The following is a 15,519-nucleotide window of genomic DNA, read 5'->3' on the forward strand; positions in this document are numbered from 1 at the left end:
GGACGGACACGCAGACAATTGCTGCCCACTAAAACTGACATTCCTCATGGCTGCAGCACCATATGCGGAGCTGCTCATTTAGTCCACGCATGACTGGCTTTCATCATTAGCAAAGGATAGAGGAAAAATAAATAAATTAGGCCTTGTAATTTCAAGCGTTTCTGTTCGCCCTCCAGTAAAGATCCAGCAGTTTTTTTTCCTCGAGTGGGCGGTTTCTGATTTGTGCTGGCTGCATAAATGTGTAAAATAGAGGAAAAAATAAGATAAGAAGGCAAATCAAGAAGCCAAAATCAAGTGAGGGCAATCTTTAAATAAGAGCATTAATTTCTCTATTAAACCCCAACAGGGAGGCTTTGTGATGCATAATTCTTGATGTTGTTTCTAATGTGTTATTATTATTTTTATTCACATCTCTGAGGGTTTCTTTTAGGTGGCCCGGACCGCTGAGCTGTGAAGAATGGGAATGAACCCTTCAGCACAGTGCATATCTGACAGAGGGGTATCTTTAATAAGTCATTGTCATGAACTAGTTTTGCATTTAATATGTTAAAAACATACAAACAAGCGTTTACACACCATGTTTACCTTGTATTTTATGCTGAACTTTTAGCATTTGTGTGATATTTTTAAGCAAATATTGGATAGATTTTAATCCTGAATCCTCTAGATGGCATTGCCTTGGCTTCCAGTAGCACTGTGAGAAATCTTTGAGTCATCTCTGACCAGGATATGTCCTTGTGCATAAAACAAAGAGAGAGGACTGTGTTATTTCATCTGCGCAATATCGCTAAAATTAGGAACATCCTGTCTCGGAGTTATGCTAAAAAACTAGTTCATGCATTTATTACTTGTAGGCTGGATTACTGCTATTTATTATTATCAGGCTGTTTTCAAAAACACCGCAGCAATAGTATTAACTGGGACTAGAATGATACATTCACTGGACACTTCATTAGGTACACATGTTCAACTACTCATTAATGTAAACATCTACTCAGCGAGTCACATGGTAGGGACTGTGCATTTAGGTGTCAATACATCGTCAAGATGACCTGCTGAACTTGAAACTGTGCATCAGAATGGAGAAGAAAGATCATTTAAGGGACTTTAAATGTGGCATGGTTGTTTGTCTGAGTATTTCAGAAACTCCGGGGTTTACAGAGAATGATTCAAAAAACAGAAAAATTCAATGACCGGCAGTTTTCTGTTGATATCAGAGAAGAATGGTGAGACTGCTTTGAGCTGATAGGAAGGCAACAGCCACTCAGACAATAACTTGTGACAACCAAGGTATGCAGAAGAGCATCTCAACAGTAGCAGAAGACCACACTGAGCACTACTCTTGTCAGCTAAGAACAGGAAGCTAATGCCACAGTTCACCCAACTTCATAAAAACTGGATTAATATAAGGTTGAAAAAATTTTGCCTGGTCAACATTCAGATGGTAGGGTCACCATTTAGCATAAACAGCTTGAAAGTAATCAAATCTATATCAAACTGTATGAAGCTATTGTCTCAAAATCTCTGCAGAATATTTTCAGAACCTTGTTGAATCTATACCATGAAGAACTAAGGCAGTTCTGAAGGGCTTCAAACCAGTAGTAGCAAGTTGTACCTAATAAAGTGACCAGCGAGTGTATTTCTTTCATAATAGCTTCATTAAATCCCTTTAAATTGGAAGCCGTTTCCATAGAAGATGGGCTTCCATAGAAGGATTTCAAATAAAATGTTGGATTTTAGATTCAGGAGACAGACACTTTCTCTTCCCCTCAGATTAGGCTTAAAATGTCCTTTTTGATAAAGTATAAGGGCTGAACCATCCCCTTATTATTGCTTTATAGCCATCAGAATGTGCCTTCTCTCTCCCATGGTTTGTTTCTTGTCCTGCCTACCTATGCTCTCTTTTTCTTCCTTCTCTTTTCCCTCACCCTCTTCTGCCAGACATTTCTTTCTGTTAAAAGGGAGTTCTTGCTCCCCACTGTCACCAAGTGCTTGCTCATAGTGGTCATTTAATTATTGGACTTATCTCTCTAACACTGTAGTGTCTTGAGATGAATGTTATTGTGAACCGGATCTATATAAATTAAACTGAATTAAATGAAATAATGAAAAAAATACCTAAAAAGTAACATTAATGCTACCAGTCAAATTCATTTTTAAGCAAATTAATTAAACCAATTAAAAATACAAGTGCATGTTGATAAGAAAACAGTCTGCGAGTCTGCGCATTTTTTTTTAATATAATTATGCGTGCAATGTTGAAACAATGCTAATATTTCACTCTTAAATATAATAGTTGACAGCTATTGTGGATTAAATTGAAAATCCTCAAATCAGTTCAGATTCTTGACAAAATATCTGTAAAACTAAAGACCTTTCCTTCAGCCTCAGCTCACTTTCCCGTTGAATGATTTTGCTTTTTTTTTCAGTATTCTTCGGTCTTCGGCTCTTCTTTCCATTTCCTGCTTGTAAAGTCTCGACAAATCCTCTGGCTAATCCTATTGTGCGATGAGGCTTGGCCTTCATGAACCAGCCTCTCTTCACTGGATTTTTGTGCTGTGCTGAAGGAAAACATGATTTCAAGTTGGTTGACTCATAATCTTGGCACTGCCAAAGGACACATGATTAAGTGCAGGCTGCTAGCGCCCCTTGGTGGACAGAATGGGTACACTGAAACGCTGCAGGAGTAAACAGGAGCGTGCCACTGCTGTGCACCTTCATCTGGATTTAAAGCTCCCCCAAAATCTGCCATTAATGACCCATGGACATTAAAGTCAAAGGAGGGATGTACTCTCATTGCTATTATTCAGATTTAATTATCCCAGCACAAACACACAAAACCTGCCAACGTGATTGAGAGCTGCATGGAAATGTATTCAGGAAGCAAAATAATTAAATTCTTTGGTGCATCTTTAATTTTTAGGCCTGACTGAAAAGAAGCTTCAACAAAATTAGGTCAAATTTAAATATTCAAAGCCAAAAATCGGCTTAAAATGTGTCAAATAAGTTTACCCTGCATTGTGTAACAGTCAAACCAGAGGCATCTTTAATCCTTTTACTCTGCATACTCACTTAAGGGCTCTTTCCTTCTGCTTTTTTTCCCACGCAGCTGAAACATACATTTGCATTTTGCCATAAATAAGGAAGTAAAACTTAATTTTTGCTAGCGAGTCCTACCAGGAGCAGAGATGGAAAAGCAGAGCTCATCATTACGTCTTTAATAAAGCAGCTGTGTTTTTAATAGACTGTGATGATCACGGTTGTTACAGAACCTTTGTCACATCAGCCAACTCCAAAACATCCAAACCCATCATCTTTTATTCAATACAGAGTGGAGGAAGCAGGCCATCTACCAATCAGAAGGCTGCTGTTTTGATCCCCGGGTTCCTCCAGTCTGGATGTCAGAGTGTCTTCGGGTGAGATACTGAACCCCCAAACTGCCCCTGATGCATCCATCGGAGCGTGAATGTGTGTGACAGAAAGAGTGAATGTGGCTTATGGTAAAAAGTAGGGGTGCAACAATACACAAAATTCACGGTTCGGTTCGATACTTTGGTGTCACGGTTTGATATTTTTTCGATACAAAAAAATGTTCATGCCTTTTTAATTTGTCATTTATTAAAATTATAAATATATATTTTAACTCAAAAGTACAGTTTTTAAATTTACCTAACCCTTGTGCGTGTTTTTTATTTTGACAGCGAATGCGCACCTGCGGACCACTTATGTGCAGCCCTGGTTATTTAGCTCATCATATTGCAGCCACAGAAATTCTTTTGTCCATGAAACCATAAAGCTGCACTTTCTTTTTGCCTTATAGTCTGATTTGTCATAACTTCTCCGTTTTGTGGTAAGCTTTTCTTTGGCTGTCACTTCTTCACCCCGACCTGTCTTATTTGGCTCAGCAAAACTGAAATGCTTTTACACATGCACTCACATAAGCTCAGCGATTCTCTGCGCGATCAACCTTTCACATGTTTAAGCTGCTGCAGGAGATTTCACTTGTCATGTTTGCATAGTAAGCTAACGATTAATAAGACGATGTCAGAGGAATTGGTGCACAAATTATCATCACTCACAGATCAGTGCTGTCGCTCTCTATACACAGTTCGCACGATTGCAAAGTGAAAGCAAAAAAACAAGCGCAAATTCAAACGCGACTTCAATATGTCACATATTGACAGTGGCTCACCGATGCCACTGACATAATTACCCAGCTACATTTCTGAAAGAATGCAAAAGCATTGACATATATTTTCCTTCCTACAATAGCCCGACGGGCAGGGAAGAGATAGATTTTGGTAGCCCGACTGAAAAAATCGCTAGCTCCAGGACGTCGGGCTAGCGATATTGCAAGCCCTGTATCTGATTGAGGAATCACTCATCTTTGGAAAAGAGAGTTTATTACAGAGAAATGGCTCTTTCCAAAATAAAAGCTATACTATCCGCTTCTTCTGGGCTATATTCTCAGCAGCATAAGGAGAATCATGTGCTAACAGCTGTCTAAATGACTCGGCTAAACGTAGCATGCTTGCTTTTTTTGTGTCTGCTTCCACTTGTCTTTGCACTAGGATGATGTCGGCGTAAATGTGCAGTCATATTCGTTGTGTTCCCACTAGTGCTTTCAGGTTAATCTCGTTGAAATGACCTTAACGCCACAACACGGCAAATCTCCGTTAACGAGCTACCACCGATCGCTCCGTGCATGGGGCTAGACGGCCAACACGTTAACGAGCTAACTGCGCTAACACACTAGTTCACACCAATGTAATTGAGCATTGCATGGCACATCCAACATACTGTTTTACTTTAGTCCATGACTCGCTTACCTTCAGGGTCATACGTCACATGAAAACCAAAATAATTCCAAACGCCAGATCTGAATGAGGTTCAATTTGCCTGTTGCAAGGAGAGCTTAACTTCTGTCTCGCTAGCTTGCCCTGCGCTCTTCCTTCTGACTATGCTGTCTGTGTTGAGCGCTCAGTGGATCTGCGCTCGACAGTGCAGCCTAGGCGGAGTAGTCGAACACAGATTCACTGAGCGCTCAACACAGACAGCATAGTCAGAAGGAAAATTGATAAAATAAATTACAAATGTTGTATTGTTCGATACATATGCGTACCGAACCGAAAGCACTGTATCGAACGGTTCAATATCGATACGAATATCGTTGCACCCCTAGTAAAAAGGTTTGTAGATGTGTCACTTTTAAAGTAGTTTGTGCAAAAACCCTCAAAGTTGAAGCTTCTGCAGCAGCAGATTTGGGTTCTCTGCATTTTTTAGTCATGGCTCTCTCCAGAACATCACAACACAGCAATTTGAAGTGGGAAATTACAATAAAATCAGAGCCTGTAACGTTTAAAACGTGCATATGGAGTATTTCACAGAACTTTCCATTATCCCCACTGCAGCAGAGAGCCAGTTCCAGTAAAACTACGAGAAGCTGTAGTAGAAGCAAACAGACAAATTCTCAGTAGGAAACATCGTCATCATTAAAAACGTCACACAAGCATATAAAGTCGCCAGCCACTTTATTGCATGCGAATCTGATTCATTATGGAAGAATTACACCCACTGGTCACTTTATTAAGTATACCCTGGTAATACTGGGCTAGGCCCCTTCAGGACTGACTCAATCATTCGCGGCACAGATTCAGCAAGGTAATGGAAACATTCCTCAGAGATTTTGATATTTTAGCATCATGTATTTTGATGCAGATGTGCCGTAAGCACATCCCAAGGCAGGATGGATCCATGCATTCATGTTGTTTACACCAAATTGTGACACTACCATCTGAATGTAGCAGAAGAAATCAAAACTCATCAGATCAGACAATGTTTTTCCAAACTTCTGTTGTCCAAGGTTGGTGAGCCTACACCTCAGTTTGGTGTTCTTAGCTCACAGGAGTGGCACCTGGTGTGGTCTTCTGCTGTTCTTGAAATGCTCTTCTGACAAGATACTGAGGCCTTCCTGACACTTTAAAGCAGTTTTGTATTCTCCTCTGACCTCTTACATCAAAAAGACATCTTCTCCCAGAGAGAGACAAAAGTGCCAGAAAATCCCAGCTGATCTGGGAATTTCTGAAATATTCAGACCAACAACCATACCACATTCAAAGTTACTTAAATCACCTTTCTTAATCATTCAGGTCATCTTAATCTATGTACCTAAATACCCCGAGTTGTCTACATGGTTGATTGATTAGATATATACACCAGCTGAACAGGTGCTCCTAAGTGTCCAGTTGGAGTTATGAACAACTGAATAACTGGTACTATGTGCTTCTTTTGTGGGGTGAAATAATCCTTTGTAAAGACATTTTATCTGTGGCTCTTTTTGCTGATTGACCTCAGATATTTTCCTCTTATGTGCTCATCTTTGTTGCTTCTGTGGGCTCTCTCTCTCTCCCTCCCTCTCTGTCTTCTCTCACCTCTTTAGATCAAAAATCTCTCCAGCAGATGATTCAGTGTTTGCAGGGGGATCCCAGGGCGTTCCCATACCAGATGGGATATTTAAACCCTGCAGCATGCTTTTGATCTTCCCCACTTTTGTCTTCCTCCCAGTGGCTCAAAATAACCACCACAGGGAGGCGTCCTGGAGGCGTTGTAAGCAGATGTCTGAATCACCTCACCTGGCTCCTGTCAACAAAGCAAAACACTGGTTGTGTGTCAGGATAATTAGTTTAAGTTACTTTAAGACATAAAACATCTATGACTAAACTTTCACTCAATCCTCGAAAACTCCCCAAAAATTAAAGTAAAGAGATTTGTAACCCCACGTCCACACAACATACCAGCTCATTAAGACATGAGGCAAAGCACATATCTGCAATATGACAAAATTGGGAGGTACACTCAAAAAATTATCACCATCTTTTCATGTCTGGCATTACTCTGCACAGCTGGAAGTTTATTTTGCCTAAATTCCAGGCAAAACAGGGTGGTTTACTTTCATATTAACTCTTTAAACATTAGATGTTTCTTATCAATGTCTCACCGCTGAGAAAGTGACATTAATGCTACCGAATGCTTCTCCATGTGGGTCGTGCAGAAAGAGGTGAAACGGAGGCAAGACAGCACTAAACAACATATGAACGGCCTCTTGCAAGTGAGCAAGCGCACGTCTTTGCTACGTAACGACTACTTCCACCTACCCATCGCCTTGCTATCTGGCTATGCTCACTGTTTGCTGTATGACAAAAGGGGCACCATGCGTCATGCTCTCTCAACTTTGGTGCCATAAACCCTTAGCCTATCGTTTATGGCACTTCGAGATTTATATTCAGCAGATGCCACCTGGTTAGTTTATCTGTGATATATTCATCGACCTTCTAAGTTTTAGCTTTGCTGTCTAAGTCATGTTCATGGTCATAGTCCTTGTTTCACTTTGTCACTGTGCTCCCTGTTAAGCTTCAGTCTCAGTGTTAGGCATTCCTCTGGTATGTACTTCCTGTTTTACTTTGATAGTCTTTTGGTCCGTGTGCTTTGTATTTAGTTTTCATCCCCAGTCTAATTATGGCTGATTAACTTCATCTGTTTTCCTCAGTTGTGTCTTGTCCTTTGCTCTCTGTTGGTCTTTCCTCCCGTGTTTCCAGTTTGAGTTTGTCGGGTTCTGTTACTGGCTGCCTTTGGACTTTCTGCTCTCCCAAATAAAGCTTTGTTTTTGTTCAGTTCTGTTTATGAGTCTGCATCTGGGTCTAAATCTACACTCTTCATGACAACATCAAACTCAACACTACACTTACTTGTTGTCCCCACTGACGTGCCAACTTTGAAGCAGTTTGGATGAACTGCTGGAGACTGACTAAGAAGACACGAGCAGCAAGACTTCTTGAATTATTAGTAGGAAGAAGGGTTTATCTGCAGCTGAGTACATGAATTTCACTTTTCAAACAGGATGTGGCTCATTCCCAATACTGGTGAGCAGTCTGATTCTCATGCTGTTTCCCTGTATAATACACGTGTACTCTCCTTAGTTCACCCTTTCTGAGGTTTTTAAGACATTTGGCTCTGTTTGATCCCAGAAAAGCATGCGCTGCCTTTGATCTCGAATCAATAAATCATGTTGAAAATGTCAACCTGTGTAGTTTTGCAGTGAAGTTTCGCTCGCAGTGCTAAAAATCGAAATCTTCAGCTCAAGATAAATGACGAATGAAGGCTGTCAGAACAGACAGCTGCTGCCCTACAGCGTCTAAACAAGGACTTTATTAAAGAGGTATTTCACTGCTGGGTCCACAAGTATTTAGACCGTGACACAGGTTTCACGTCTTTGCCTCGGTTATTTTCCACAGTGGATTTGAACTGAAGCAATCAAGGTGTGGTCAAACAATCTAACAGCTTTAATATGCACACGTTTTCACACAGAGTGATGTAATTATGAATAAGAGCTTTGTTTGCATGTAAGTCTTTTCAAATTCTTGCTGACATTGTTTATATGTAAGTTCGAACTGTTTTTTTTTTTGTTTTTTTTATTGAGTTCCAAATTTCCAGCTGTTTCCAGAGGTTTGCTTCGGATGAAGCTTTTTTCCCAAATCTGTTCAATATGATTCTAGTCTTTGGTGCATTTTGCAAGTACCTGTCCCAGCAATCGACTCCAAAGCATACTTCACCACAGTGTGAGAACACTTTATGCCTACGATTGTTTCAAAGACCATCCAGCATCATGGAGTGCCTTAATACAAGTTTTTCCTTACCATTTATAGCATTTTTGTCACTCTGACCTTCAGATCAATCTATCTTTCATATCCCTTAAAGGAGAGGTCAGAGGTCATATCGGATGTGGTATTTTAAACCTTTACATGGTACTTTTTATATTTTGACAACAGAGACCACACTTATAACTTAGAAACTATGATTCTTACAAGGCTTTTTGTCGATTTTCCATCAACAAATCATTAAGCTGACCTCGAAGACCTTTGTGGATATAAGCCAAAGTTTTTGAGCTCTCATATTTACAGGCAGAATGACCAATGACTTGGTGGAGGTAATAAAGACAAAGCACCAAATTTTGAACCTTCCTGATGTGCTCTGGGAGCCTGAAGCTCATAAATATTCAGTCTATGAAGGCAAAGCTTCAGTAAATACACTAAAGTTAATGTATACAAAAGAAAATTAAAATATCAGCTGAAAATATCGATTGCTTCACTTCGAGTCCAATATGAGTCTGAACAAAGTCAAGACCATGAAAATATATCGAGCTTTATTCTGACACCATCCAACATCTGGGAAGAACCATTATTGTGATATAAAGGCTTTGGAGAGGGCTGAAAGGCATGCACTCAGTTTACTGAGTAGGTTTTACAGCTTCATAGCTGCCATAACTCAAGCTTCAACGTAGGAAGTCCATATATGTCCATATACTCAGCCCTACCTCCCATAGTTAGCTTATTTAAAGGCAGCTTTTTTTCTAGTTACAGTTTTAGGATAACATTGTTATAATGAGATGGCTTTATAGTGTATTTCTATAATCATGCAACACGGAATTACAGTATTTCTATGTAGTTACGTCATTTTTTTCAGTAAATCTTTTAAAGAAAAAACTATTGTGAATTGTACATAATGTATCTCAAGAGACTTATAATTGAAATAAAGCTCTTAATAACAAACCCCAAGTAGTGGTTAAAATATTAAAGGACAATTCTGTGGCCTGTGAAAAACCAGCATATCAATGAGAAACTATATTTGCCTCACTACAGTTGGTACTGTGAGACATAATAGTGCAGTTTCATGGGTTCTGTCTTCCTCTGTGCAAGCTTTAATATGTATTCATGTGTTGAAAAGTATTTCAAGTCATTAAATCCATACCACATTTTAGAAAATCACTAAATGGTTTGTGCTATTTTTGTTCAGTATTGCTTTATAAAAGGGTTAGGGCTGTTTGCATAGCGTGTGATTCAAACATTGTGCAGCACACTTGCACGTGTACTTTTATTTTTTCTCATATTTGTTTGTCGAAACTGCTTCTAAAGTCATGAAAATGCTGAAAACCTGGTGCAAGTTATTATTACTCCATCACATTAGTGGCTGTAAGGCAGCTGGCAATAATCAACTCATCATCACTGTTCACTCTATGCTGCATGCGCGCGCAATCGCGCACTGCTGACACGGTCTCCAAGCACAGAAAATCTGTGCTACGCACAAAGAATTCCAACCTGAATTCAAATTAAAATATATACGTAACAATTCATTCTGTGCCATTTTGCAGTGTGAGTCAGTGAGTGACCGGTGACTGGCGGCTCCAGCCAAGGATTCACATTTGTATATACGCAGCTAATCAACATCATTGACAGGTTATGACACCGGTGTTTTAGGAAGAAAAGTGGAAGACACACTAATGACAACGCGTACAACCACTGGAAATGTGAGTAGGGAAGACGGAAAATTTAAGGTAAAGTTTAGGGTCTCAGTCAGATTTGTGCACATAGTGTCATTTATTTACAATTTTAATTTGTGGATACTGATCAATAAATACTGTCACTAGTTTATGAGTAGTAGAAATACAAATAATTGTGTCATTATCAGAGATGGGAATAACGGCCGTTACTTTTTTCAGTAACTAGTAATCTGAATAATTACCATTTCAATCATTACAACGCTGTTACTAACAAGAAAATGCGGTGTGGACTCTTTACTATGTTTCAACGCACAGACGCTTGAACCTATCTTCAGCTTACTGGGAGCTAGGAGGGGGAGACAACCGCACATGTGCTACTGATTAGCTGAGGAAGAATAAAGTAGTCATGGTAAACCAATCACATGACCAAATTAAGATGACATAGCAAAAAGATGTTATGTCAACCCAAGACAACCCCGATTTCCATTTTTGTCTTAAAGTGTGGACTTCAAACTATATACCAGTTTTTAAATTGTGTTGATGGGCCATGTAAAACCACAGTTGTGATTAAAATAAATATATGTGATGTTTATTCCTGAACACTATCGTTGTTTATATTTACTGCGGCAAGAAACTGTAAAAACTGCGTTTTCTAAGGAAAGCGCTCGAAAGCGTGTGAGCAAAGCCAAAAACCAAAAAAACCTCCGACCTTTCCTATTGGTGGAAAAATGTACCATGTTGACAAATCAACAAATGATATGGCAACATGGCATTTGGTTGTTTAGGAACAAGGGGACGTTGTAGGAGTGACTGCGGCAGGAGATGTGAGAGATTTGTGACGTTAAGCGTGTTTGGAGTCGAAAGGTAGTGTGTTGCGTTGTGTAATTAGTGTGTAGTGTAGTCGATAGTTTTGTGTGTGTAAATAATTTGTGTGGCATCTTATTTGATACAGACTGTAGCAAATTGGTACAGTTCAGGTTAGTTTTACTTCCAATAGTGTTAACATACTACACAGGTCATGAACAAGATTTTTAAAATTTTTCATTGTAAGTGGGATAAAGCAGTTAATTAAAAGGATTCTAAAAGAAATGTAAATACTGTAATTAGATTCTTTAATAAACCATGTAACTTAGATAAATGAGTGCAAACGTCTGCTGTTGCTCACAGTGGTCCAAGGGACCGCTCAGGGAGTTTGTGTGTTTGCTCAGACACATGAAAAATTAGAGGGAACATTGCTCATCATATAAAGAAAAATAACATTATACAACAATATTTGTTGTGTTTTATGTAAAAAAGAAGACAAACAGGCAGAGCTCACAAATTCATTTCCTGTAGAATAGTAAGAGGTTTGGTATCAGTGAGTTTCTTATACCAAAGTGCTTCTAGAAGTAAGTCTTGGCAGTAATACTTGGTAGTACAGCGTCTGTATTGGCTAATCACTTGTCATTTATGAGTCATCAGCCAGTGAGCGAGTAAAACACTCAGCTGGAGCTTCACAACTGGACTTCACTAACCAGAAGTGTTGGTCAAGTTACTTGAAAAAGTAATTAATTGCTAATTACTTCTCCAAAAACATAATCCAGTTTCTTTACTGATTACTTCTTTTCAAAAGTAATTAATTACTTTATTACTTAGTTGCTTGGGTGCTTTTTAAAAACATGATACACAACCTGAATAGGTAATAAACCATTTGAGCTGATAGGAATGCAACAGTAACTCAAATAACCACCTGTTACAATCAAGGTGTGCAGAAAAGCATCTCAACAGTAGCAGCAGACCACAGCAGATGCCACTCCTGTCAGCTAAGAACAGAAAATTGGGGCTACAATTCACACAGGCTGACCAAAGTTGGGCAACAGAAGACTATAACGACATCACCTGTTCTAATACCATCCAGATGATATGGTTAGAATTTGGCATGAACAACATGAAAACATGGATCCATCTTGCCTTGTGATGTGCAGCTGACAAATCTGCATTAAACTGTGTGATGCTACAATCTCAAAACCCCCAGGAATGTTTTCAGCACCTTGTTGAATCTATACCACAAAGAATTAAGGTGGTTCTGAAGACAAAAGAAGGTCTAACTCAGTACTAGCAAGGTGTACCTAATCAAGTGGCCAGTGAGTGTATAGCTAACCCTTTAAGACCTACCATAGAACCAAGTTCGCCAGAGCTTATATTATATTTTTACATGCTGTAGTGCCATTTTTGGGAGCATTTCAAGTTGATATACATCAATACAACCATTATAGCCCAAAATTAACTATTTCCAGCAGTGCAATTTGAGTCCTCAGCATCCCAGAAACGATAAAGAAAGTCATAAAGTCAAACATAACTTTTAAAAACACCAGTATAGGCTCGTAAGGCCCTGAAGGTAAAAAAAACTGCATTTCTGCAAAATGACATCACTTCCGGTTTCGGGCAGGTCATGGCAGACATGCGATAGTTCACGCTGATGGACGTAGGAAGTGTTATGAACAGCTGATCGGATCGGCAAAGCATGTTTCTGGAATATCATGTTTTTGTTGCTGTAAGTGCTTTTTATGCCATTTTTGCAAAGCTATATGTGGAAGGAAACCGTGACATAGATCAAGCTGATGGCATAAGATGTAAGTACAACTGCTCCATTTCATAAGCAAAAAAAATTACATGGTTGCAGTTCTACCCGGATTTAAAAATAGTTACGCAAAACAGAGCGTGCCTGCTCTGACTGGCTTTAAAGGGTTAAGAGAAAAAAATAGTCCTACAAATGATATTTCTTTTCTTATATTTTTTTTTTTAAATAAGTTAACAACTATTTGAAAATTCTGACAGTCCTCAGTGGTTATGTCCATCTTTTACATACAGGCTATGGCTAAAAGGTAACAAAACGGCAGCTATAGCTCAAATAGAAAACCAGTGAGTATGAGTCACAGACCACTGGGAGGCTGTGACTGGAATTGAGCGTTAAACAGCACCCAGTTTAAAACCAGTCAGAGGCAGATGGCCTCGTGGCTGTACTTGTTGATCTCTGAAGGAATGAATTCAGATCAGTGCTGCGAGGCTTATTACATAAGCAACAGTTGGCACTCAGAGCGCTCGTCTCTGGCAGCTTGCAGGTTATTCCGCGAACAGAAACGCACCTCTTTGTCCTCTCCCTCCCTCCCACCCACCTTCCCTCTCTCGCTCTCCTCTCCCCCCTCATCCTCATCATCCTCCATGCTCTGTGTAGTGACAGGATTTGTGTCGGTGCAGATCGGCTGTGTTTGCGGCTGACGTGAGGAGTTCCCGGCTGAAGCTCCTGCGCACACACACACGCACACACATATATTTTCTGATCCTCAGAGGTTCCCCGCAATCTGCCAGATTTTAAACCAGCCTGCTGTTCTCCGGATGAGACGGGACCACCTTTTGGGCTCCTGCGTCCTCCTGTGAGAGACGTCGGGAGCCTCGGCATCAGCCCCTCCGTCCTCTTATGTATCCACACGAACCCCGAATGAGCGCAGTTTCTCCTCATAAATGACCGAGCTCCGACCTTCCACCTGCTGCGACGAAATCTCCGACATTTAACCAGAAACCGCAAGACACGGAGACTACCTGTTAGCTTCTCCCACCCCCTCCACCTTCTTCTGCTCCTCCGGGCTCCGCTCTGCGCTTTTCCGTGCCCTCGGTGAGAGATCAGAGGCTGGGATTTAGGCTGCACACCTACTGACCTACTTCGCGCAAGTTGGGAGTCCGACCCGTGCGGTCTGGCAAAACGGTGCCCTCCACAGCAGCAGCACCAGCAGCAGCAGAAGATGACGGGTGATGTGGAAACAGTGGTGACCCCGTGGCGAGACCTTCAGTAAATAAGCAGCAGGGGGAGGTGGGGTAAAGGAGGTGAGAAGGTGAGGAAGAGAAGAAAGCGTGCAGAAGGAGCCAGAGGTGCTGGTGGTGGTGGTGGTGTGTGCGTATTTGTGCGTGGAGACACAGGAGGAGGTTATGACCGTGTCTCTTCACCTGGATCTCGGGCTGATGCTGCTGCTCCTGTTGGCCTGCTGGCAGACCCCGGGGATGGTCGGAGGAAGTGAGTGTCCCGTTTTCCTTCTCTGTGTGTCATATTTAATCTAAATATAAGAAACTTTAGGAAGCAGTGACAGGATTGGCACAAACAGCTGGCATAACTCACATAATTATGACATTTTTACGGCATGATGGGACACAGGTGTTTGAACACATGTCTACCACGCTGTTTCTCTCCATTTAAGCTCATTTGAAGCAGCTTTGTCTTTTTTAATCAAGCTGCGTTCAAAACTCCATTGGAAAAACATCGAATTTTTAAAAAGCCCAATGTCCTTGTTATATCTGAGCAAGGACAAGAGCCTCGTTTTGCTTTGGCTCTAGAAATACCTCCGTCTGACTGATAAGAAGTAAGAAGTGGAATGGTGATTTAAATGCAGTGTTAAAAAAACAAAAAACCCTACATATATATATATATATATATATATATATATATATATATATATATATATATATATATATATATATGTGTGTGTGTGTGTGTGTGTGTGTGTGTGTGTGTGTGTGTGTGTGTGTGTGTGTGTGTGTAGCTCTGCCAGGACGGCCTCATTATTTTCATTCTTTTGTATGATCTGAAAGCAATCATGAAAAGGCGATACTGTTCACGTGGTGTTCTGCACAGAAAATGGACAGCTGAAAGCCCACACATCATCATTTTTAAGCTGCAAAAGTTTGCAAAGATGCCAAACACAAATAACAACCATCAGTGTAAATACCATGTGGGACAAAAGAGGGAAAACCTGGATGTTAGCCTGTAAAAACTGGCGTTATATGCAGTAATAATAAGCTGTTGGCCCTGAAAGATGATCGATATTTCGTTATCATCTACAGCTTTAAGTACGTGACAGCGGCGCGACTCTACATTGACACACTGCTTTGTGTGTCCACCTGTGTGATTTGAGGTGAGTGGAGCGTATGCTGCGCTCTGTTTACGCCTCATATTTCAACTAGACTAACAGCTGTTGTAAAAGTGTCCCAACCTTAATTGAATGCTTATCGGGGGATTAGAATTTCAAAGCAATCTCTCTCTCTCTCACTCCTCCTTTGCTCTGTTTAATTAGCTGTTGCAGGAATGCACCTAAATCACCCAGACCACTGGTCACATCCCCCCTCCTCTGCACCTTCCCATGAGGTTTAATCCAAAG

At 40.4% G+C, this 15,519-nt stretch overlaps 1 protein-coding gene across 1 annotated transcript in view; it reads left to right on the top strand.

Moving 5' to 3' along the window:
• Positions 1–13,170: 13,170 nt before the first annotated feature.
• Positions 13,171–15,519, top strand: part of LOC113016113 (fibronectin type III domain-containing protein 5-like) — a 67,140-nt gene continuing 64,791 nt past the window's right edge. The window contains exon 1 of the mRNA XM_026158669.1: positions 13,171–14,381. Within this exon, the coding sequence (XP_026014454.1) occupies positions 14,297–14,381 (85 nt within the window). The 5' untranslated portion in view covers positions 13,171–14,296. The remainder of the gene's footprint in view (positions 14,382–15,519) is intronic.

Source organism: Astatotilapia calliptera, chromosome 23 (assembly GCF_900246225.1).
Source record: "Astatotilapia calliptera chromosome 23, fAstCal1.2, whole genome shotgun sequence".
NCBI lineage: Eukaryota > Metazoa > Chordata > Actinopteri > Cichliformes > Cichlidae > Astatotilapia > Astatotilapia calliptera.